A 25,635-nucleotide genomic window follows, 5' to 3' on the forward strand; every position below is an offset into this window, starting at 1 on the left:
ACATACCCCAAATTTACAGGGTATGTGCACCTTGGGAGTGGGTACAAGAGGAAAAAAAAATTAGCAAAAAGAGCTTATAGTTTTTGAGAAAATCGATTTTAAAGTTTCAAAGGGAAAACTGTCTTTTAAATGCGGGAAATGTCTGTTTTCTTTGCACAGGTAACATGCTTTTTGTCGGCATGCAGTCATAAATGTAATACATATAAGAGGTTCCAGGAAAAGGGACCGGTAACGCTAACCCAGCAGCAGCACACGTGATGGAACAGGAGGAGGGTGGCGCAGGAGGAGAAGGCCACGCTTTGAGACACAACAACCCAGGCCTTGCATGAGGACAAGAAGCGTGCAGATAGCAATTTGCATTTTGTCGCCATGCAGTCATAAATGTAATACAGATGAGAGGTTCAATAAACAGGGACCGGAAACGCTAACCCATCACAGATGTTCATTGTTCATGTTACTTGGTTGGGGTCCGGGAGTGTTGCGTAGTCGTTTCCAATCCAGGATTGATTCATTTTAATTTGAGTCAGACGGTCTGCATTTTCTGTGGAGAGGCGGATACGCCGCCGATCTGTGACGATGCCTCCGGCAGCACTGAAACAGCGTTCCGACATAACGCTGGCTGCCGGGCAAGCCAGCACCTCTATTGCGTACATTGCCAGTTTGTGCCAGGTGTCTAGCTTCGATACCCAATAGTTGAAGGGTGCAGATGGATTGTTCAACACAGCTACGCCATCTGACATGTAGTCCTTCACCATCTTCTCCAGGCGATCGGTGTTGGAGGTGGATCTGCACGCTTGCTGTACTGTGTGCTGCTGCATGGGTGTCAGAAAATTTTCCCACTCCAAGGACACTGCCGATACCATTCCCTTTTGGGCACTAGCTGCGGCTTGTGTTGTTTGCTGCCCTCCTGGTCGTCCTGGGTTTGCGGAAGTCAGTCTGTCGGCGTACAACTGGCTAGAGGAGGGGGAGGATGTCAATCTCCTCTCTAAAGTCTCCACAAGGGCCTGCTGGTATTCTTCCATTTTGACCTGTCTGGCTCTTTCTTCAAGCAGTTTTGGAACATTGTGTTTGTACCGTGGATCCAGAAGGGTATAAACCCAGTAATTGGTGTTGTCCAGAATGCGCACAATGCGTGGGTCGCGTTCAATGCAGTCCTAGGCCGAAGAAGTCATAGCCTAGGGTCACAAAACCTGTTTATTTGGGCAATTTCAATGGTGGCGAGTCTGACGTACATAAATCGCAGCAATGGCCGTTAGCAATGTCTGAATCTCACAAAATGTCTCATGCAGGTAGAAGACATATTGTTAGACTTGGGCTCCAAAGATGGGTTCCCTACATCTCTGCAAACCAGAGTTACAGGGCTCCAAATTTGGTAAAATACCCCATAGGCTTTCATTGGGCCTCCTATTTACAGTTCCAAAATCTCACATCTTTTCAAAGGGCAATTACTCAGCAGTGGCAAATTTTCTAGCATTGTAGGGACCCTTAAGGGGAACATGACTGGTGAGTTTCGGGCCCCTAGGCCGAAGAGGTCATAGCCTAGGGTCACAAAAACCTGTTTATTTGGGCTATTTCAATGGTAGTGATGGTGGCATACATAAATCTCAGCAATGGCCGTTAGCAAAGTCTGAATCTCACGAAATGTCTCATGCAGGTAGAAGACATATTGTTAGACTTGGATTCCAAAGATGGGGTCCCTACATCTCTGCAAACCAGAGTTACAGGGGTCCAAAATTGGTAAAATCCCCCATAGGATTTAATTGCCTCCCTATTTCACTTTCCAAAATCTCACATCTTTTCAAAGGGCAATGGCTCAGCAGTACCAAATTTTCTAGCATTGTAGGGACCCTTAGGGGGAACATGACTGGTGAGTTTCGGGCCCCTAGGCCGAAGAGGTCATAGCCTAGGGTCACAAAAACCTGTTTATTTGGGCTATTTCAATGGTAGTGATGGTGACGTACATAAATCGCAGCAATGGCCGTTAGCAAAGTCTGAATCTCACGAAATGTCTCATGCAGGTAGAAGACATATTGTTAGACTTGGATTCCAAAGATGGGGTCCCTACATCTCTGCAAACCAGAGTTACAGGGGTCCAAAATTGGTAAAATCCCCCATAGGATTTCATTGCCTCCCTATTTCACTTTCCAAAATCTCACATCTTTTCAAAGGGCAATGGCTCAGCAGTACCAAATTTTCTAGCATTGTAGGGACCCTTAGGGGGAACATGACTGGTGAGTTTCGGGCCCCTAGGCCGAAGAGGTCATAGCCTAGGGTCACAAAAACCTGTTTATTTGGGCTATTTTAATGGTAGTGATGGTGGCGTACATAAATCTCAGCCATGGTCGTTAGCAACGTCTGAATCTCACGAAATGTCTCATGCAGGTAGAAGACATATTGTTAGACTTGGATTCCAAAGATGGGGTCCCTACATCTCTGCAAACCAGAGTTACAGGGGTCCAAAATTGGTAAAATCCCCCATAGGATTTCATTGCCTCCCTATTTCACTTTCCAAAATCTCACATCTTTTCAAAGGGCAATGGCTCAGCAGTACCAAATTTTCTAGCATTGTAGGGACCCTTAGGGGGAACATGACTGGTGAGTTTCGGGCCCCTAGGCCGAAGAGGTCATAGCCTAGGGTCACAAAAACCTGTTTATTTGGGCTATTTCAATGGTAGTGATGGTGACGTACATAAATCGCAGCAATGGCCGTTAGCAAAGTCTGAATCTCACGAAATGTCTCATGCAGGTAGAAGACATATTGTTAGACTTGGATTCCAAAGATGGGGTCCCTACATCTCTGCAAACCAGAGTTACAGGGGTCCAAAATTGGTAAAATCCCCCATAGGATTTCATTGCCTCCCTATTTCACTTTCCAAAATCTCACATCTTTTCAAAGGGCAATGGCTCAGCAGTACCACATTTTCTAGCATTGTAGGGACCCTTAGGGGGAACATGAGTGGTGAGTTTCGGGCCCCTAGGCCGAAGAGGTCATAGCCTAGGGTCACAAAAACCTGTTTATTTGGGCTATTTCAATGGTAGTGATGGTGACGTACATAAATCGCAGCAATGGCCGTTAGCAAAGTCTGAATCTCACGAAATGTCTCATGCAGGTAGAAGACATATTGTTAGACTTGGATTCCAAAGATGGAGTCCCTACATCTCTGCAAACCAGAGTTACAGGGGTCCAAAATTGGTAAAATCCCCCATAGGATTTCATTGCCTCCCTATTTCACTTTCCAAAATCTCACATCTTTTCAAAGGGCAATGGCTCAGCAGTACCAAATTTTCTAGCATTGTAGGGACCCTTAGGGGGAACATGACTGGTGAGTTTCGGGCCCCTAGGCCGAAGAGGTCATAGCCTAGGGTCACAAAAACCTGTTTATTTGGGCTATTTCAATGGTAGTGATGGTGGCATACATAAATCTCAGCAATGGCCGTTAGCAAAGTCTGAATCTCACGAAATGTCTCATGCAGGTAGAAGACATATTGTTAGACTTGGATTCCAAAGATGGGGTCCCTACATCTCTGCAAACCAGAGTTACAGGGGTCCAAAATTGGTAAAATCCCCCATAGGATTTCATTGCCTCCCTATTTCACTTTCCAAAATCTCACATCTTTTCAAAGGGCAATGGCTCAGCAGTACCAAATTTTCTAGCATTGTAGGGACCCTTAGGGGGAACATGACTGGTGATTTTCGGGCCCCTAGGCCGAAGAGGTCATAGCCTAGGGTCACAAAAACCTGTTTATTTGGGCTATTTCAATGGTAGTGATGGTGACGTACATAAATCGCAGCAATGGCCGTTAGCAAAGTCTGAATCTCACGAAATGCCTCATGCAGGTAGAAGACATATTGTTAGACTTGGATTCCAAAGATGGGGTCCCTACATCTCTGCAAACCAGAGTTACAGGGGTCCAAAATTGGTAAAATCCCCCATAGGATTTCATTGCCTCCCTATTTCACTTTCCAAAATCTCACATCTTTTCAAAGGGCAATGGCTCAGCAGTACCAAATTTTCTAGCATTGTAGGGACCCTTAGGGGGAACATGACTGGTGAGTTTCGGGCCCCTAGGCCGAAGAGGTCATAGCCTAGGGTCACAAAAACCTGTTTATTTGGGCTATTTCAATGGTAGTGATGGTGGCGTACATAAATCTCAGCCATGGTCATTAGCAACGTCTGAATCTCACGAAATGTCTCATGCAGGTAGAAGACATATTGTTAGACTTGGATTCCAAAGATGGGGTCCCTACATCTCTGCAAACCAGAGTTACAGGGGTCCAAAATTGGTAAAATCCCCCATAGGATTTCATTGCCTCCCTATTTCACTTTCCAAAATCTCACATCTTTTCAAAGGGCAATGGCTCAGCAGTACCAAATTTTCTAGCATTGTAGGGACCCTTAGGGGGAACATGACTGGTGAGTTTCGGGCCCCTAGGCCGAAGAGGTCATAGCCTAGGGTCACAAAAACCTGTTTATTTGGGCTATTTCAATGGTAGTGATGGTGACGTACATAAATCGCAGCAATGGCCGTTAGCAAAGTCTGAATCTCACGAATTGTCTCATGCAGGTAGAAGACATATTGTTAGACTTGGATTCCAAAGATGGGGTCCCTACATCTCTGCAAACCAGAGTTACAGCGGTCCAAAATTGGTAAAATCCCCCATAGGATTTCATTGCCTCCCTATTTCACTTTCCAAAATCTCACATCTTTTCAAAGGGCAATGGCTCAGCAGTACCAAATTTTCTAGCATTGTAGGGACCCTTAGGGGGATCATGACTGGTGAGTTTTGCCACTGCTGAGCCATTGCCCTTTGAAATGGTGTGAGATTTTGGAACGGTAAATAGGAGGCCCAATGAAAGCCTATGGGGGATTTTACCAATTTTGGACCCCTGTAACTCTGGTTTGCAGAGATGTAGGGACCCCATCTTTGGAATCCAAGTCTAACAATATGTCTTCTACCTGCATGAGACATTTCGTGAGATTCAGACGTTGCTAACGGCCATGGCTGAGATTTATGTACGCCACCATCACTACCATTGAAATAGCCCAAATAAACAGGTTTTTGTGACCCTAGGCTATGACCTCTTCGGCCTAGGGGCCCGAAACTCACCATTCATGTTCCCCCTAAGGGTCCCTACAATGCTAGAAAATTTGGTACTGCTGAGCCATTGCCCTTTGAAAAGATGTGAGATTTTGGAAAGTGAAATAGGGAGGCAATGAAATCCTATGGGGGATTTTACCAATTTTGGACCCCTGTAACTCTGGTTTGCAGAGATGTAGGGAACCCATCTTTGGAGCCCAAGTCTAACAATATGTCTTCTACCTGCATGAGACATTTCGTGAGATTCAGACGTTGCTAACGGCCATTGCTGCGATTTATGTACGTTAGACTCGCCACCATTGAAATTGCCCAAATAAACAGGTTTTGTGACCCTAGGCTATGACCTCTTCGGCCTAGGACTGCATTGAACGCGACCCACGCATTGTGCGCATTCTGGACAACACCAATTACTGGGTTTATACCCTTCTGGATCCACGGTACAAACACAATGTTCCAAAACTGCTTGAAGAAAGAGCCAGACAGGTCAAAATGGAAGAATACCAGCAGGCCCTTGTGGAGACTTTAGAGAGGAGATTGACATCCTCCCCCTCCTCTAGCCAGTTGTACGCCAACAGACTGACTTCCGCAAACCCAGGACGACCAGGAGGGCAGCAAACAACACAAGCCGCAGCTAGTGCCCAAAAGGGAATGGTATCGGCAGTGTCCTTGGAGTGGGAAAATTTTCTGACACCCATGCAGCAGCACACAGAACAGCAAGCGTGCAGATCCACCTCCAACACCGATCACCTGGAGAAGATGGTGAAGGACTACATGTCAGATGGCGTAGCTGTGTTGAACAATCCATCTGCACCCTTCAACTATTGGGTATCGAAGCTAGACACCTGGCACAAACTGGCAATGTAGGCAATAGAGGTGCTGGCTTGCCCGGCAGCCAGCGTTATGTCGGAACGCTGTTTCAGTGCTGCCGGAGGCATCGTCACAGATCGGCGGCGAATCCGCCTCTCCACAGAAAATGCAGACCGTCTGACTCAAATTAAAATGAATCAATCCTGGATTGGAAACGACTACGCAACACTCCCGGACCCCAACCAAGTAACATGAACAATGAACATCTGTGATGGGTTAGCGTTTCCGGTCCCTGTTTATTGAACCTCTCATCTGTATTACATTTATGACTGCATGGCGACAAAATGCAAATTGCTATCCGCACGCTTCTTGTCCTCATGCAAGGCCTGGGTTGTTGTGTCTCAAAGCGTGGCCTTCTCCTCCTGCGCCACCCTCCTCCTGTTCCATCACGTGTGCTGCTGCTGGGTTAGCGTTACTGGTCCCTTTTCCTGGAACCTCTTATATGTATTACATTTATGACTGCATGCCGACAAAAAGCATGTTACCTGTGCAAAGAAAACAGACATTTCTCGCATTTAAAAGACAGTTTTCCCTTTGAAACTTTAAAATCGATTTTCTCAAAAACTATAAGCTCTTTTTGCTAAAAAAAATTTTCCTCTTGTACCCACTCCCAAGGTGCACATACCCTGTAAATTTGGGGTATGTAGCATGTAAGGAGGCTTTACAAAGCACAAAAGTTCGGGTCCCCATTGACTTCCATTATATTCGGAGTTCAGGTCGAACACCCGAACATCGCGGCCATGTTCGGCCTGTTCGGCCCGAACCCGAACATCTAGATGTTCGCCCAACACTATCAGAAATATGAATTTTCAAATGGAATTCAGAAATCAGAAATGGAAATTAGAATTCTGGGGAAATCTGATTTATTGCAACTTGGTAATTTTAGCACAGTCACAGAAGTCGGAAGCATTGGGCCAATCAGAGATTGCAGAATTTTTCTGGAAAATTTTATTTTTAGATCAATCACAAGACTGATTTCCGATTTTGCAATTTCCATTTTTTTTTCTTTCAATTTTTGCATTCTCTGATGCAAAAACTGACTAATAAAACACTTCTCAAAAATCGGAAAAACAGGAATTTGGAAATCGGATAGTGGAGAAGCCGAAATCGGAAAAATGAAAAGTCGGAAATTGGAATTTGCGCAGAATTGGAAATCGGCAGCCAGTTCCGACCATCCCTAGTGCAGGGTGCATACAGGCAGCCTGACGGCCGTTTCGCACGGCACTACTTCTTCCAAGGCTTATCCACAAAAAAGTGGATAAACCTTGGAAAAAGCAGCGTCATGCAAAGCGGCCTTGATGGAAATCGTTCTCTGTTCCCACCATGCTCAGCAGGCAGAAGTTAGGAGAGACAAAACACACAGCAACACCACCAAGTGTGTCCTTCTCAAGGCTCTTGGCCTACTCGAGAAACAAGTAGGGAAAAAAGGTGGCAGGAAATATATGGGCACCGGGCAAAAGCCAATAGCAGAATACCAATAATATTTACTGATAGTCTACTATGTACAGTGGTAATATTTGTTAGGAAAATATTACCTATATTTAACTACAGCTAAACCTGAACCCCACTCTCACACAGGAGTCAGGAACCCGCTCCCCCCCCCCCATGCCTAACTCTAACTACCTCCCGATACCTGTCCTTAGACCGCCCACACACGACTAACCTTAAAACCCCCCTATCCTTTCTCATGGCTAATCTTAACAGGCAAATATGAAAAATGTAAATTTCCACAAAAATGAAAAATTTCGGCAAACGCCCCTATGCCAACATTTGTATCTGTAGTCAAAATTCCTATGGTTGCCCTGGGTGACGCCCAAACTTCTAAGCTGCCGCTGGTGCCCAAATTTCCTGCTTCCCCAAAAAACACCCAGCTTTACACAGTTAAAGGGAACCTAAAGTGAGAGTGGTATAGAGGCTGCTATATACCGTATATACTCGCAAGCAAGCCGAATTTTTGACCCCCCAAAAGTGGGCCAAAAGTTGGGGGGTCGGCTTGCTTGCGAGTCATGGGTGGGTGTATAGGTGCTGTCCCTCCCTGCTCCCCCCGCGGCCGCCGCTGCAATTACCTTAGGCGGCGCCGCTTCCTCTATCCCCGTCCTCCTCCGGTAACTCACGCAGGAAACCATAGAGAGCGGTTCCCATAGTAACGGCATCGAGCTACAGGAAGCCGCTCTCTATGGTTTCCTCGTCATCACAGCAGCGAGAGGCGCGCTGCTGTGAATGAGTTACCGGAGGAGGACGGGGATAGAGGAAGCGGCGCCGCCTAAGGTAATAGCAGCGGCAGCCGCGGGGGAGCGGGGAGGGACAGCACCTACCCACCCATACTGGGGCACTATGCTAGCTATATGGGGCACTATGCTAGCTATACTGGGGCACTATACTAGCTATAATGGGGCACTATACTAGCTATACTGAGCACTATACTAGCTAAACTGGGGCACTTTACTAGCTATACTGAGCACTATACTAGCTATAATGGGGCACTATACTGGCTATACTGAGCACTATACTAGCTATACTGGGGCACTTTACTAGCTATACTGAGCACTATACTAGCTATACTGAGCACTATACTGGCTATACTGAGCACTATACTAGCTATACTGAGCACTATACTGAGCACTATACTAGCTATACTGAGCACTATACTAGCTATACTGAGCACTATACTGGGCACTATACTGGCTATACTGAGCACTATACTAGCTATACTGAGCAGTATACTAGCTATACTGAGCACTATACTAGCTATAATGAGCACTATACTAGCTATACTGAGCACTATACTAGCTATAATGAGCACTATACTAGCTATACTGAGCACTATACTGGCTATACTGAGCACTATACTGGCTATACTGAGCACTATACTAGCTATAATGAGCACTATACTAGCTATACTGAGCACTATACTAGCTATACTGGGGCATTTTACTAGCTATACTGAGCACTACCTACCTATACTGGGCACTATACTAGCTATACTGGGACATACTGGGGGGATCACGCGGCCAGCGTTTCCTACCCCCGGCTTACATGAGGGTCAATCATTTTTTCCTGTTTTTTGGGGTAAAAGTGGGGGGGTCGGCTGGCATGCGGGTCGGCTTGCTTGCGAGTATATACGGTATATATTTTTTTAAACAATGCATATTGCCTGGCTGGCCTGCTGTTCCTTTGCCTTCAGTACTTTAAGCCATAGACCCTGAGCAAGCATGCAGATCAGGTGTTTCCGACTGAAATCTGACTGGATTAGCTGTATGCATGTTTTGAGTGTATGATTCAGACACTACTGCAGCCAAAGAAATCAGCAGGACAGCCAGGCAACTGGTATTGTTTAAAAGGAAATAAATATGGAAGCCTTGTTTTAGGTTCCTTTTAATAGGAATAATTTTCATTTAAACACTGCCACCTGTAGAAATAACTGATACTACAACATGATAAAGTTGTTACATAGTACATACTTGTATTCTAAAGGTGCATACACACATCAGACTATAGTCTTTGGAAAATGAAAGATCACAGACCAATCTTACCACCCTTCATGTAGTATGAGAGCCATACTCTACACAGTCTTTTCTATGGAGCTGAACTCCACATCAGAAAAAAATCTTTGCAAGATGCTGCACACACAGATGCTGTACAAGCACAAAAGATCAGTATCTGCAAAATATCTGTTCCTGCCAAAAATCCATTCCTGCAAATTGCAATGATAGTCTGAGATCTGCAGATAATCGTACACACATGATTTAACTGACATTCATCTGCAGATCAGATCCACCAGGATGGATTTTCAGATCTGCAGATGATTGCTTGATCTGCAGATGAATGTCAGTTAAATCATGTGTGTATGATGATCTGCAGATCTCATAGACTATCATTGCAATTTACAGGAATGGATTTTTGGCAGGAACAGATATTTTGCAGATACTGATCTTTTGTGTCTGTATAGCATCTGTGTGTGCAGCATCTTGCAAAGATTTTTTTTTCTGATGTGGAGTTCAGCTCCATAGAATAGACTGTGTAGAGTATGGCTCTCATACTACATGAAGGGTGGTAAGATTGGTCTATGATCTTTCATTTTCCAAAGACTATAGTGTGATGTGTGTATGAGCCTTAACAGTCTGACTTTGCTTCTCCTGTATCATTTTCCTTTTAAGCTGTTGCACCTACAAACATCTCCATTTTCATCATCTCTGGAGCCGTCTCGGCCATCGTTATACTGATCTTGATCCTGGTGATAGTCGCATGTAAGTAGGACTTCTTTCCCTCTCTGAAGAACATTCATATTTTATCCTCCCTGGCGGTGCATTTCTGTCTGGATTTATAGGTCCAAAAGCGGTCCATTTTTTTTCCAAGAATTTTAAGCCACCAAAATATGTCCGAATAAAGGTCTTGTAGACATCCCGCATGTGATAAAAGACTAGAACACCAAATTGTTGAAGTAATCAAATTTATGAATAAACTTAAAAAATAGTGAAACTGTACAAATAAGGCACCAGGCTATACAGTATGTACATGTATACTGAATACACCTCCCACGTATATATTTTGAAATGGAATGGCACAGAGGGCGCTATCACAATTAGGGCAGTAGAAGTGTGATTCCTTACTTTTTTCCCTTTGCTATCAGTCTTAGGCGGCAGGTAGAGGTCGGTGCAGGTAGCAGGCAGAGAATAGTCGAAATCCAGGCAGAGGTCAGTGCAAGCGGCAGGCAGAGAGTAGTGAAAATCCAGGCAGAGATCAGTGCAAGCGGCAGGCAGAGAGTAGTGAAAATCCAGGCAGAGGTCGGTGCAGGTAGCAGGCAGAGAATAGTCAAAATCCAGGCAGAGGTCAGTGCAAGCGGCAGGCAGAGAATAGTCAAAATCCAGGCAGAGGTCGGTGCAGGTAGCAGGCAGAGAATAGTCAAAATCCAGGCAGAGGTCGGTGCAGGTAGCAGGCAGAGAATAGTCAAAATCCAGGCAGAGGTCAGTGCAAGCGGCAGGCAGAGAATAGTCAAAATCCAGGCAGAGGTCAGTGCAAGCGGCAGGCAGAGAATAGTCAAAATCCAGGCAGAGGTCAGTGCAAGCAGCAGGCAGAGAGTAGTGAAAATCCAGACAGAGGTCGGTGCCGGCAGCTGGCAGAGAGCAGTCAAAATTCAGGCAAAAATCGGTAACAGTAAGGCAGATCGTCAGAAGCACTTAGCTCGAATGCAGTTGGGAATGGGAACCAAATGGCTATATTGTTAACATCCTGTGCTTTCAAATGAGCCTATCTGCCATCTCTGCTATGGCAGTCATGTGACACAGGGGAAAGACCAGTTTACAACGTGTAATTAGATACAAATGAGGGAGGATTAGACAGGCTAATTAGCCACCAAGATCCTGGAAGAAGAGAGGAGATGGGGATCCCGGGGATGGGGAGAGGTGCCTGGAGTCCCCCTGGACAGCACCAATTGTGCAGGACCCAGGTAAGGCTGCGCAGCACTCATTTTAGCTTCCCCTAGCTCAGCTCCGGATTACCGCCAGGGAGGTTAACACCGGGGCCCATAAGCAAATCCCTAGGAGAAGATTTTGTTATCTACTCTTTAAAATAACTTTTCAGCACTCTGCAATTGAAAAAAAATGAAAAAGTAGGTGAAAAAAGTACTGTTAAAATTATTTTGACTATTTTCTGGCTTGAAGGGTATTTTTTGGCAAGGTATACAAATATCACCTAGGAGAAAACTCGAGAGAAAAAGGGAATTGCATCTGGGCCCACATGTAAAATATATTTAAATAGGCAATTTTTAACCAAAGGGAGACATTCAGGATTTTTGTTTTGTCTTCACTTTTTAGGATGTCTGCTTATAAATACATTAAAGTGTAACTCCAATCACAGAGAAGGGCCCATACAGCTTTTAGTGGGGCCAGATTAAAATCAAGAGGCCTGATATGAAATGCCAAGTACAATTTTGCCATCTTTAGGGCTGGTTCAGGGCAGCTGGCAGGACGGCTTCTGGTGGCCCGTTTAGTCTCAGCTAAATGCTTTGGTGCCACTGCACATCAGTTTGCGTTGTTCTGTTGTAGTGTTGCATTTTTTCTTCCTAGGGGAACACGGAACCACAAACGCAGCCATCGCTGGACGCTTCATGTAGCATACGAGACGAGATGATGGGATCTACCACGACGTTTCCACAAACTATGCCAACTGCTGTCACCGTCAAAAATAAGACTTTTTACCATCCATGTGAACCAACCCTAAAACTGATTGGTGCTCTGCTCTGTCATTATGGGCCATTTCCTGCAGACCAGCATTTATTCACACCCCGTCTGGCTAACCCCGTTTGCTGAACTATTTCTTTTGGCGCCCATAAATGATATGATCAGTGGTGCTTAACCAATATTCGGATATCCGAACTATCCGGATAATCCGAACTTTTTTCAGCTATCCGGCCTCGGATTCGGATTCCAGATTTCTGTGCAAATCCGAATAGCACTATCTGAGTAACGCAGATATTTATCCGCAATCCGGATATCTGGTCGGCTATCTGGTCGGATATCCGAATCCGGATGCTGTAACCGTGGAGATGCCGTCCATGACGTCATTGAGCCAGAGGGCTCCCAGCCTAAGCCCAAGCAACCAATCACAGAGGGGATCCCGGCCAGCCCCTCCTGACCTCATTGAGCCAATCAGAGGGCTCCCAGTCTAAGTCCTAGCACCCAATCACAGAAGGGAACCCTGGCCAGCCCCCCTGTATGTCCTTGCTTGTGACTGCTCACTGAGAGACGTGCTGCAGTTCTGCTGTCTGGCCTAGCAAGTGCTGTATACAGTAATAAACCTAAAGCTTTTCAGTGATTAACACCTTCACTACTCTATTGTTCTATTGTTTAATAGTTAGCTAGCTTGATTTCATTCAGTGGCAGTGAGAGTTTGTGCTGCAGCAGCTGCTATTAGGTCCTGTGTCTGTGTGTGCTGGGCACAGAGACCAGGCCTGCTGCTGGCCTGCTATTAGCCACAGTATAGGTTAGGAAATAGGATTACGGTGTTATTGTGTAGTTAGTACTGCAGTACTAGTTAGTTTTTAGAGTAGTACTACTGTGTTAGCTTACTGCAGATTACTGCAGTGCTGCTGTGCTGAACAGTGTCAGTGTGACAGTTAGTGTGCACTGTCTTCTCCTCTGCTGTCTGTCACTCCGTGCTGATTTTCTTTAAAGTCCAATCCCAACTTTAATAAAGTACAAGTACCCCACATCATCTGGCTGAAGCAAGCTGGTGCTGGCAGTGGTCAGACTCGGAGCACCAGAACCGTCTCTGCCACTCCTGCCGACACTGAGGCCTGTTCAAGCAGCCAGTCCTCAGTGGCCACCTCTGCTCCCTCCACCGCTTTCCGTGCAAGGAAAAAACTCTGCCAGACCCTGTTGGACGAGTCTTTCCCTGTTGTTGGCAAGAGGGGGATATGAAGTGGCTGGGAATTACTATGCCTGCCTTACCACCCTTTACAACCACCACCACAACCTCCTGGCTCCTCCTGATTAACTATTACTAACTAAGCCGCCTGGTTCACAATTTTTTTACAGCCGTGGTACCGCCAACACTACATGCCACGTGCCACGTACACATGCCAGATGCCACGTCCAGCATGCTCCTGGCACACGTTACACCTGCTGCTGCATTTCCCTGCTCCTGCTGCCTGTGCTGCTCCAACCGCCAGGGTGCCACAGGCCACTGATACCACCTATAATTAACCCAAAACACAATTGCTGCATCATTTTTTGGAGGTGTCTAGGCTGAAAACTGTCATGTCCCAGTTGTGCGATTAGACTTTGGACACAATGTGGGCTGCACGACCGCTGTCTGGAACCTAGGCCTGATTGTAATTTACAGCCATTTTTTTTTATTATTTCTTTTTTGTATTTTAAGTCCCCACATACGGTAATCATTTAATGTTTCCCTTTAAAAAAACATGATACATGCCTCATTTACCCAAAAAACGTTTTGGAAGCAATTTAAAAGCCACTTCCGGTTTTCTATCCGGATATCCGAATCCGGGCGGATATCCCGGATAATGCATTCGGATATCCACGTATACCGCAAAGTTCGGATTCAGATATCCGATTCGGATCCGGATATCTGGGTATCCGGATCTGAATCAATTCGGATTTTAAAAAGGGGTATCCGAGCATTCCTGGATAAGATATGAATTGTTTTTGTTCATTCAGCAGGTGGTTTGACTGTGACCCGTCAGCCCTCTGTATAATTATACCACCAAAGCTGTACATTGGCCTCGATTTATAAAGCATTCCCACATGTGGAAATGCTGAAAACATGTCACTTTACCGACCACATAGCAAAATCTGTATTCATAAAGGCTTTTTCCGCATGAAAAGCCGACATTCGCGAGCAGAGTGATAAATCACCGCCTTGCGCGGTGATTATCTTAACAAAAGTAACAAATGTCAATTCATAAAGATTAGAGGAAGCGGTATGCAGACGGGGATACCGCTACCTCTGATGTGGCGAGAATCGTGCGGAATACATTGCAGTGAATGGGACAGACCTCCCAAGCAGCAGCAGAGAGAACACCGCATGGAGGGACTCGGCCAGCTTCTCCTATTTACGCATGCCTACCGACAGCCTAACGCTAGCCTACAGCGAAATATCTCTGCACGCCTATCACAACTAGAAACATTTTTATGAATTACCACCCTGAAGGCTGAAATACCGACAGCGGTGTTTCCCCGCACGGATTTACCTTACCGACAGCACTTTTATGAATCGAGGCCATTATGTTTTTTGCTGTCATATGGAGATTTTTCTTTACTATAAGACTGAATTTTATAAAGTTTTGTTTTATGATTTGTACTCCATGTAAATCTTGTATAATTTAGTGAGTTGCTACAAAGTTCAGACTCCTGCTTTGCTCGGTTTACTTCACTAGATGCATCCTCCGTGACACTCATGACAGTTGAGGATAGAAAGCCAAATTCCATGTAAAGTAATGATTATAATGTTCTCTTTTTTTATTGTTTCCAGGTGTTATTCATAAAAAGAAGAAAAACTTGTAAGTGCAATCTGCTTAGTTCATGTGATCCTGAAAAAAGTTGCAGACTAGAAATACTTTCATGTTGGGGGCGTGGTATCAAGGACAGAGTTGTACTTTCTGCATCCTTAGGCCAACTTTCTTGTGGCTCCTCTTCTGTGTGTTACAGCTGCTCTACTACTCCGTTACATCAGCGCCATGGAAGACGCTGGCGCTATATAAATCAACAACAAAGTAAAATCAAAGTAATCCTTCTCTTTTATGTACAGCTCTATTGGACAGCAGCTCCCTTCGTCCATGTGTTGTTCACTATTTGCAGCATCCCTTTTCCAATTATAGTCTGCTTTTCCATATGAAGCCACACCTCTTACATGCCCTGCCGCCCTTTGCACAGCAACCACCCGAGTTCTGGGCCTTTGTGGCCTCTACAGAAACCCAGCCCTGCTTAGTATAAATCTTAGTAACTTATAGTGCATTTTAATCTTGGAGAAGTGTACTTATTTTATTTATGTATTTATTGTATGTATAAAGCGCCAACATATTACGCAGTACTGGGCATTAATTAAGTTTACAGACAATATTTAGGGGTGACACAACAATATGACAATACAGGAATACAAGATAAACCAGAGCATGCAGCACAGTATGAGTACCAGGTAATGCTTAGTCAGTCACTGGATGGGAGCATGGAGATTAGGCAAGTCGAGTTCACTCAGATCCATAGGATGGGTGTACGGTAATGAAGGTGCATGATCAGGTAGGACACAAAAAAGGTGGAGGACTCTGCTGAAGGATTACAATCTAGAGGAAGAGGTAGGGACATGAAAGGTAGGGGACCAGAGTTCAGCTGTGGGTTTAGAGCACTTGTGAGGGGTAGTAGGCCAGAGTGAAAAAGTGAGTTTTGAGGGGCATCTTGAAGATGTTGAAGGAGGGGGAGACCCTAATCCTCTAAACACTTATGAGAGTGTTTACACATGTATTTTAAATTTTACTATTTTTCATGATAGTGCTCCTTTAAATGAGGGGATGTTTTATTTGCACAAAAAAAGTTATATAAACAATTATAGCTTGTGAAATAGATGCTAGCAAAAATAAAGTGGAAAAAGAAAGAAATGGATGTTTGGATTGGAAGGGAACAATCAGGATACTGTCTATATTCTCTTAACTGTACGGCAGACCTTCTACTTGAAAGCCCTGTCTAATTATGAAGTCATTACTGAAGAGATGAATGTTACCAATGTTATTACCTTTTTATAAGACAAGTAAATATACAATAATATCCCCTTAAGAGTTGAGTCCCGCATGCCTGCTTCCTGGGCACCACCATCTTCGTAGACCTTCACTTGACCTTCTCTACTTCTCCAGACTGCGTTCCAGTGCCGCCAGGATAGCAAAAGACCCCTCTCAGTCCAGCAACTATTAGCTGGATCTTCTCCCGTCGAATCGCCGCTACAGGTCCGTACCCACCAAGACCACTAGACACAGAAACTCCTTCTTTCCATAAGTTGTTCAACTCCTTAACCTATCCCTCAAATTACACCCCCCCCCCCCCTTGACATAGGGACATAGGGCCACACCACTGTATATCTTGTAATATCACTGTCCTTTGTGCTACTACTGTATATTTTCAGATGCCACACATCTGTGCCTTTATCATTTGCCATTTTATTGCTTGAGGTTCACTTGTTCCATGTCTGCTCTCTCTCCTAAGTGATTTTTTTCTGCACCACTTCCTGTCTACAGATCTTATCTCAGCAGTCATTTTAACATTCCGACTATAACTCTTCTCTGCTGCCACTGAACTCCTCACTCAGTTCCTCTATTGGTGTCACGCAATGTTCCTCATGGTGACTCACACACATACGCACTTAATGTTATTTTTACAATCCTCTACTCCACATACAACTTCTCAAGTATTCTTATCCACTCTCTGATCAATATTCTTATCCACTGTCTGACCACAACCATCTGAAGCTCAACCTCCTTTCTTCCTACCTCAACTATCGATGTGTCCTTCAAGTACTGATTTAGGTATCATCAGTTCACATCTATAACTCCCTCTTTCCGTAAGGGCTTGAGCCCACTAACGCAGTTGTATGCAGTTGTATCCGCTTCTGACCACTTTTCAGAATCTGTAACATTGATGTGTTGCTGAAAAGCGGACACAACTGCGCACAATTGCGTTAGTGGGCTCAGGCCCTAAAGGATACCAGATGCGAATGAAAGAAGAGAATCAGGGGGAGCATGCATATACTATCACCTGTCCTGATGCCCACCGCCCCCCATCATACCTAAAAGCCCCCCTGGGCTCCTCTTCCGAGTCGCTGGAGTTGGGCTTACTGTGCAGGCGCTGACTGGGATGTGCATGTCCTACAGCTAGCGCCCATGGCCGGGAGCACACTGCGCATGTGTATGACGGCACTACAAGGGCAAGCGCTGTAGGACATGCACAGCCAGCGCCAGCGCAGCAAGCCCAACTTCGGCAACATGGAGGAGGAGCTCAGGGGCATTTAGGTATGATGGGGGCTAAAGAGGAGAATGAAGGGAGCAGTTGGCATCAGGACAGGTGATAGTATGTGCCTGCTCCCCCCGTTTCTCTTCCATTATTCACATCTGATATCCTTTAAGGAAAGAGGGAGTCGTAGATGTGAAATGATGATACCTAAATCAATCTCTACTCCTGGCCTTACTACTGTAGCTTCTCAGGTCCTTACCTGTCTAAATGCTAATAATGTGTGGATATTATAATCTTTATACCCTTAAAGGACTTCCTATGTCAAAAAATCGAATCTATTTGTTTGACTTACCTGGGGCTTTGAATTAGGAAAGCTTTCATACTATACTCTATTTTCATTTTTACAGTATATTTGATTAAACAAAATACCTTGTATCTGCAGACTGTAATGTACCATCTCTCATTCTGTTGCAGGCCTGATCAGAACATGAAGGCAGCTGATGTTACAGATACAGGAGGTAATCATTTAGGACATATGGGCGTATTACAAAGACCTCTGCTGGAATTCAATGTTCAGTACAAAATAGCAACAACTGAAGAGTGGATGAGGCCACACACAACAAATATAGTGTTATACACCCAATGTTGTTCCCCTAGTAGGACTTCATATTCATACAGTTCCCTCACTGTGTACCCCAGCTTCCCAGTGCATCAATATTGTCTCAGCTGTACAGTGCCTCTGTATTGTGTTCAACATTACCAATTCTCCCAAACCGAATGACTTTGGCATACTGGCTGACCATTCACTGAGTCTATGACCAAGTGTGATCACTGACTGAGCCTGTGACTGCACTGTAGCTACTAAAAATGACTCTAACCATACAGTCATCAATAACTGATACTGGGGCTACACTGTGTCCACTCACTGATACTGTGACTGCAGCATAGCCACTAACTGATACTGTCACTGCACTGTGTCCTCTCACTCATAGTATGGCCATACTCTGCCCACTAACTGATACTGTCACTGTGCTGTGTCCACTAACTGATACTGTTACTGAACTGGGTCAACTGATACTGTGACTACATTGTTCCCTTTAATTGATACAGTGACTGCATTGTTTCCACTAACTTATTCAATGGCTGCACTGTGTGCCCAAGAATACTGTGGTTGCACAATGTCTACTAACTGGTACTGTGGCTCTACAGGTATTACTGAGAGACTGTGACTGCACTGTTTCACTTCAAAAAAATACTTATCCAATCTCTTCTGTGCCACTCCTAACCTGACCTTTCTTCTGTTTGACTACTGTAACGAGCGCAGCCGCGGCAGACTGCAACGCCACCGCGGCTGCCTCTGGGCCCCTGCCTGTCCCTCCGGCGTCTAGGACGCCGGGGACGGGACTTTCTTTCCCCTGCAAGGTCACTTTCTTGCGCGGGCGCGCGCATAGACAGGACCTTTATGCAAGGAGGAGGCTCGTCAGCTGACCTGCTAGTCAGCTGACATCAGAGGAGACTCACGGAGCCCCGGATTGGCTGGCAGCAGGGGGCGTGCCAGTGAGGTCTCCTCTGCTTCTTAAAGGGATACTGTAGGGGGGTGGGGGAAAATGAGTTGAACTTACCCGGGGCTTCTAATGGCCCCCCGCAGACATCCTGTACCCACGCAGCTACTCCCCAAAGCTCCGGCCCCGCCTCTGGTTCACTTCTGGAATTTCAGACTTTAAAGTCTGAAAACCACTGCGCCTGCGCAGCTGCATCCTCGCTCCCGCTGATGTCACCAGGAGTGTATTGCACAAGTCCAGTATGGTCTTTGGTCTGCGCAGTACGCTCCTGGTGCCATCAGCGGGAGCGAGGACATGGCAATGCAGGCGCAGTGGTTTTCTGACTTTAAAGTCAGAAATTCCAGAAGTGAACTGGAGGCGGGGCCAGAGCATCGGTGAGTGGCTGCGCGGGCACAGGACGTCTGCGGGGGACCATTAGAAGCCCCGGGTAACTTCAACTCATTTTCCCCCGACCCCCCTACAGTATCCCTTTAAGCCTTCGGGCTTCAGTCTAGCGCGGTCTGCTGTTGTGAATGCATGGCGTGTTGGCCTTAGACTAGATCCCAGGTGTTGATGCCAATGACTTCACACCTAGACTAGGATATTGCTTGTTTGTATTGATTTCCTGTATATGACTCTTAGCTATAACTCTGACTCTGATCCTGCTTTCTGATTCTGTGCTTCTGCCTATCTGTCTCATAGTTGCTGAACCTCTGCCTGATTTTACTCTTCTGCCTCACGATTCTGTATTGATACTGTCCTCGCGGTTGCCGATCCTTGCCTGTCTGACCATTCTACTCTTCAGTGGGCCCTCGCCACTGGTGAGGTGTTAGCTTAACCAGCCCTTTGGTGAAGTTATTCTCCTAGACTGCAGTACAGTCTGTGACGAACATTACGGAAAGTCATACGCAATCGCCAATGATTTTCGTATGGTCGTGCACAATTACTGTCAGTGCTGTGTAACTGTACAAAAAATGCCCTTCCTTTCTCTTTTCCCCCTCTGAGAGCATTGCATAAAGTACAGTAACTTTCCCCCACATCCTGTGTCAGGAAAGAATTTCACACGTGGCCAAAACCCCTGGGCAGAAGCAATTTGGCTACACAGCTCATGTTCCCCCCAAGCCAGCTCAAACATGCTGAGATTAAAAATTCCCTCCAAGCTCATAGCCTCAAACAAAGGGAACATTAATTTATTAATAATTCAAAATAGGTTTGGCACAGCAAGACAAAAATTACATTCCCTGATACCTAGGAAATAGTTCTGTCATTCACCTGGATTATAATTTTCTAGCTATCAGGAATCAATAGAGAAACCACTTTATCCGGCCTGCGTAGAGCGAATGCAATAGAATAGGCATGTATAGCCTCGTTTGATACAGGTTTGCAAGCCGCGTATGAATATAGTCTCGGATTTGCGATGTGTCAATCTGGGGCGGAGTTACACAGATTATTAATAATCGGTACATTTCTTGCTCCGAGTATGGGGGGCGGCAACCTGCTGATTAGGAGGTAACCCCGCCTTAAACACACCTACTTTCCAGGTAGTGACAGCTCCAAGACTCAGGTCCTATAAAAGTGGGGCGGGACCAAACCTGCGCAGTTCTCCAAATTTCATCGACCAGGAAAGTCCAAGCATGTGCTCAAGGAGAATCGGCGCATGCTGTGTTCAAAGGACTTTTAACCTGAATGCCTCCTTTTAAACTGGACTATTTTTCTTCATTCTTCAAATGGACTGCTCAGCATAACTAAGTAAGAATTTTCTGATTTTATTTCTTTTTATTTTTAAGCTCTGTGTGTATATGTTAATTTGTGTATATAACTGTATGTAATGCATTTTTGTTATTAAACGTTTTAAAAATCGTTTAGCGGTTATGACCTGTTGCTGAACATACACAATCGTACCTATGCTCCTGAAATCGCTACCCTGTGTTTAATAGAAGTGTGCCTTTATAACCCGTATGCGAGAACCCGGCCCAGATATAACGATCTGACCCAGGTTCCTGCATACTGCTAGGGGTTAATAGAGCGTTCTCCAAGTCCTAGTATAATTACAGTAGCGGGCTGTGTAACTCGCTTGGTGGCAGATCTTTGAATTGTATGTGTGAGGTGAATCCGTTGGCATCCGAACGCTCCCTTCACGAGTCAGTTCATCAAATTGCGAACGCGGGTTACCCTTCGTGATGAACAAATGGCCGTGTGAGAGGATTTCTGACGCTGATCGATTTACCCCATGGCGGCCTTGCGGTCTGTGACATTGGTTGGCAGCTTATTGGGATTTGTGTATGTTCAGAACATTAACGGCAACGTTATTTGATTAACCTGCCAGAACAGATCCAAAATCTGTGGTCGATAACCGGTGCATTACCATTTATATAGACTAAACTTGTAGCACAGAGTTCCCCCCCCCCCCAATCTCTTTTGCTATCCTATCTTTTATTTGGCAACCATGGCTGATGCAGCAAGATACAAGAAAATGGCAGTGGCAGACCTAGTGAACTTGTGCGAAGAAAAAGGCATTGTGACTTATAGAAAAAAGAGAGCGCAATTGATCGAGGACTTGTTGCAACTGAATACCCAGCCGGAGCAGATGCTAGGAGAGCACACTCCTGGTTCAGACGGTGCTGTAACTGGGGCAGAGGGAAGTGAGCGGTTGGAGCAAGGCAACCCACTTCCAGAACCAGAGGAAAACCGGGGCCGCATCTGAACCGATCACTTTAAATGCTGAGGAGCATGGTAACCGGCGGGAGCCCGTCCATGCAAACCCTTTGTGTGTTCCTGATGCTGGAATGCAACCTGGATTACAAATTTGGAGACAAATCCTGATCTGTACCTACGGATTGCCAGAGAAAACGCTGACCGCTTAGAACGCCGGGAGCAGGCAGAAAGGGAAGCCTCAGAACGCCGGGAGCAGGCAGAAAGGAAAGCGGCAGAACGCCGGTGGCTTGCCGAGAAAGAAGCGGAAAGAGAGGAGAGAGCAGCCGCACGCAGACATGACCTTGAAATGGCCAACATGCGAACGCAAGGCCAAAATTCCTTCGCAAAGTGCTGCGGAACCCCAGCCCACAGCAGGCCCGTTTGGGACTCCAAAGTTTAAATTCCCAGAAATGGAGAAGGGAACCGACCTGGACACTTATTTGCACTCATTTGAAAAGACTTGTCGACAGCATCATCTTCCCCAGGAGCAGTGGGCGAGATATCTGACACCCAACTTGCGGGGCAAAGTGCTTGAGGCGTTTGTGGACTTACCCGCTGAGAAAGACAATGACTATGAGGCGATAAAAGCTGCAATTATCGCCAAATACCAGCTGACCCCAAAGGTCTATCGCAAAAAGTTGCGCTCCCTGCAGAAAGGCCACACCGACTCTTACACCGACCTGGAGAGTCGCCTGCTGACCGTGTTCAGGCAGTGGTCGCGGGGCCTCAAAAAAGACTCTCACCAAGGTCTGGAGGACCTCATCGTGCAGGAGCAGTTGCTGAACTGCTGCACTCCAGATATCCGGCAGTTTGTCTTGGAGCGGAAGCCTGACTCCGCCAAAACTGCCGCAGAACTTGCAGACACTTTTGTGGCCATCCGTGTACCGGACAGCCGCAAACCTCCAGCCCAGAGCTGGAAAGGGGGGAGACCTGCGCAACTTAGCTCTCCTGCCCCTGATAACCGTGGAAATCGGGTCCCACAGCCACAGAGGCCAGATGCTGCACCTGCTACTCATCCGCCTGATGCCACATATGTTCCGAAGTGTTACCACTGTGGACAGCGAGGACACCTCAAGTCTGCCTGCCCCGAGGTGAGGACACCGTCTCCAGAGCCTAGCGCAGAATCGGCTAGCGCATCCTCTACTGCACACGCCTACCTCGTGATGGGAGCAGCAAATCCTCGACTTTCCAGGAATCATCAAGTCGTGGAGACTAACGACCAGATCGCTGTTGGTTTCCGCGATACAGGCGCAGAGCTTACCTTGGTTCGCTCTCATCTTGTAGCCAGGGAGAATTTCCTGCCTAATGAGTGTGTCACACTTATGGGAGTTGGTGGCACACACGCACGCATCGCCAAAGCTCGTGTTGTTCTCAATTGGGGAAGGGGACGCCAGACAAAAGTTGTGGGGGTGACAGATGACATCCCAGTGCCTGTGCTGTTGGGCACCGATCTTGGCACCCTAGGATCCTTTTATGAACCTGTGATCAACACCCCGGATTGCCAGTCTGGACCCACTCAGGTACTGTACAAGCTTGGGGTGGGACAGAGGGAGGCAGCCAGGGTAATGGTACCTAGCCCTCCTATGGAAGGAGGCAAGGAAGAGGTACCTGTTTGTAATGGACAGCTGTCTAATCACGGTTTGTCTGATTCTAAACTTGTCACTGTTGTTCCAGATACCTGTGTGCATGATGTGAAAAATGAACGTAACTGTGATGTTAATGTTGTACCAGATGTTGCTAATAGCTGTCATGCTGAATCTCACAGTGCTAAAAAGGATGTATGTTTAAATGTGACAGTCTCTAATCTAAGGGGTAACAGTCTTGTTTTGCCTGGGTCATATCCCTGCAGGGCAGTGGAAGCCGGCCAGGTGTCAGAGCAGGCAGCTGGGGCCCTAGACCTCCCCTCCTGCTATGACAGCCAGAGTGCTCCACCATTGCCTGCTGTTAACAAGCAGCTGGTGGAGACAGGCCGTGCCTTCCCTGTCTCACCCTTGCATGTCTTCCCCTTGCAGAAGCAACCCAGTGCAAAACTGCCCAGAGGTCCACCCTCTATCCTTCCTGGAGAAGGGGCAAGAATCGCCACCCAGGTGAAGGCTAATTAATTTTCTAAAATGTGCTCTAATGTCCACCTAGGTTGTGCTGACCAAAATGTTGTGCCAAGGTGTAGTCAGTTAGAGCAGGGGTATGCCACGCTGCTTCCAGATTCGCAGGCTGACACCCGAGAGTCAGGAAGTGACCCGGATGTCAGCCAACGACTCTCTCCCTTACAGGAAGCGCTGCGCAAACCCAGCCAGGCCTTTAGAGGTAAGCCTGTTGGTGTGCATCACACCGTCCGCAAAGCGGACACTGGGGCACACCGGACCATGAGGCCTTATGCTTCTGGTGAGTTGTCTAAAGGGCAGTCAGATAACCCTTTCAGAAGCTAAGCGGCGCGTAGAGCGGGTCTGGCAGACGCACTCTGTGCACCCGACTGGTGGGGGGAGATGTGACGAATATTACGGAAAGTCGTACGCAATCGCCAACGATTTTCGTATGGTCGTGCACAATTACTGTCAGTGCTGTGTAACTGTACAAAAAATGCCCTTCCTTTCTCTTTTCCCCCTCTGAGAGCATTGCATAGAGTACAGTAACCTTCCCCCACATCCTGTGTCAGGAAAGAATTTCTCACGTGGCCAAAACCTTTGGGCAGAAGCCATTTGGCTACACAGCTCATGTTCCCCCCAAGCCAGCTCAAACACGCTGAGATTAAAAATTCCCTCCAAGCTCATAGCCTCAAACAAAGGGAACGTTAATTTATTAATAATTCAAAATAGGTTTGGCACAGCAAGACAAAAATTACATTCCCTGATACCTAGGAAATAGTTCTGTCATTCACCTGGATTATAATTTTCTAGCTATCAGGAATCAATAGAGAAACCACTTTATCCGGCCTGCGTAGAGCGAATGCAATAGAATAGGCATGTATAGCCTCGTTTGATACAGGGTCGCAAGCCGCTTATGAATATAGTCTCGGATTTGCGATGCGCCAATCTGGGGCAGAGTTACACAGATTATTAATAATCAGGACATTTCTTGCTCTGAGTCTGGGGGGCGGCAACCTGCTGATTAGGAGGTAACCCCGCCTTAAACACACCTACTTTCCAGGTAGTGGCAGCCCCAAGACTCAGGTCCTATAAGAGTGGGGCGGGACCAAACCTGCGCAGTTTTCCAAATTTCATCGACCAGGAAAGTCCAAGCATGTGCTCAAAGAGAATCGGCGCATGCTGTGTTCAAAGGACTCTTAACCTGAATGCCTCCTTTTAAACTGGACTATTTTTCTTCATTCTTCAAATGGACTGCTCAGCATAACTAAGTAAGAATTTTCTGATTTTATTCCTTTTTATTTTTAAGCTCTGTGTGTATATGTTAATTTATGTATATAACTGTATGTAATGCATTTTTGTTATTAAACGTTTTAAAAATCGTTTAGCGGTTATGACCTGTTGCTGAACATACACAATCGTACCTATGCTCCTGAAATCGCTACCCTGTGTTTAATAGAAGTGTGCCTTTATAACCCGTATGCGAGAACCCGGCCCAGATATAACGATCTGACCCAGGTTCCTGCATACTGCTAGGGGTTAATAGAGCGTTCTCCAAGTCCTAGTACAATTACAGTAGCGGGCTGTGTAACTCGCTTGGTGGCAGATCTTTGAATTGTATGTGTGAGGTGAATCCGTTGGCATCCGAACGCTCCCTTCACGAGTCAGTTCATCAAATTGCGAACGCGGGTTACCCTTCGTGATGAACAAATGACCGTGTGAGAGGATTTCTGACCCTGATCGATTTACCCCATCCGCAGACCGGCCTTGCGGTCGGTGACACCGTCTGAATCACCTGCTCCTCAGGTGACCGTTAGAGCTGTACTGTTTGTATCTCCTAGGTTGCAGTACAGTCTGAATCACCTGCTCTACAGGTGATCATTAGTGCCATACTGTTT

At 46.2% G+C, this 25,635-nt stretch overlaps 1 protein-coding gene across 2 annotated transcripts in view; it reads left to right on the top strand.

The window, feature by feature from the left end:
* LOC137562553 (uncharacterized) overlaps positions 1–25,635 on the top strand; it is a 247,734-nt gene that overhangs the window by 214,320 nt on the left and 7,779 nt on the right. The window contains exons 5-7 of one of the 2 annotated variants that reach the window (XM_068274006.1): positions 10,126–10,215; positions 14,960–14,987; positions 17,896–17,939. In XM_068274006.1, coding sequence (XP_068130107.1) covers positions 10,126–10,215; positions 14,960–14,987; positions 17,896–17,939 — 162 coding nt within the window. The remainder of the gene's footprint in view (positions 1–10,125; positions 10,216–14,959; positions 14,988–17,895; positions 17,940–25,635) is intronic. The other variant, XM_068274007.1, reaches the window with a different exon arrangement.

Source organism: Hyperolius riggenbachi, chromosome 3, assembly GCF_040937935.1.
Source record: "Hyperolius riggenbachi isolate aHypRig1 chromosome 3, aHypRig1.pri, whole genome shotgun sequence".
Lineage (NCBI taxonomy): Eukaryota > Metazoa > Chordata > Amphibia > Anura > Hyperoliidae > Hyperolius > Hyperolius riggenbachi.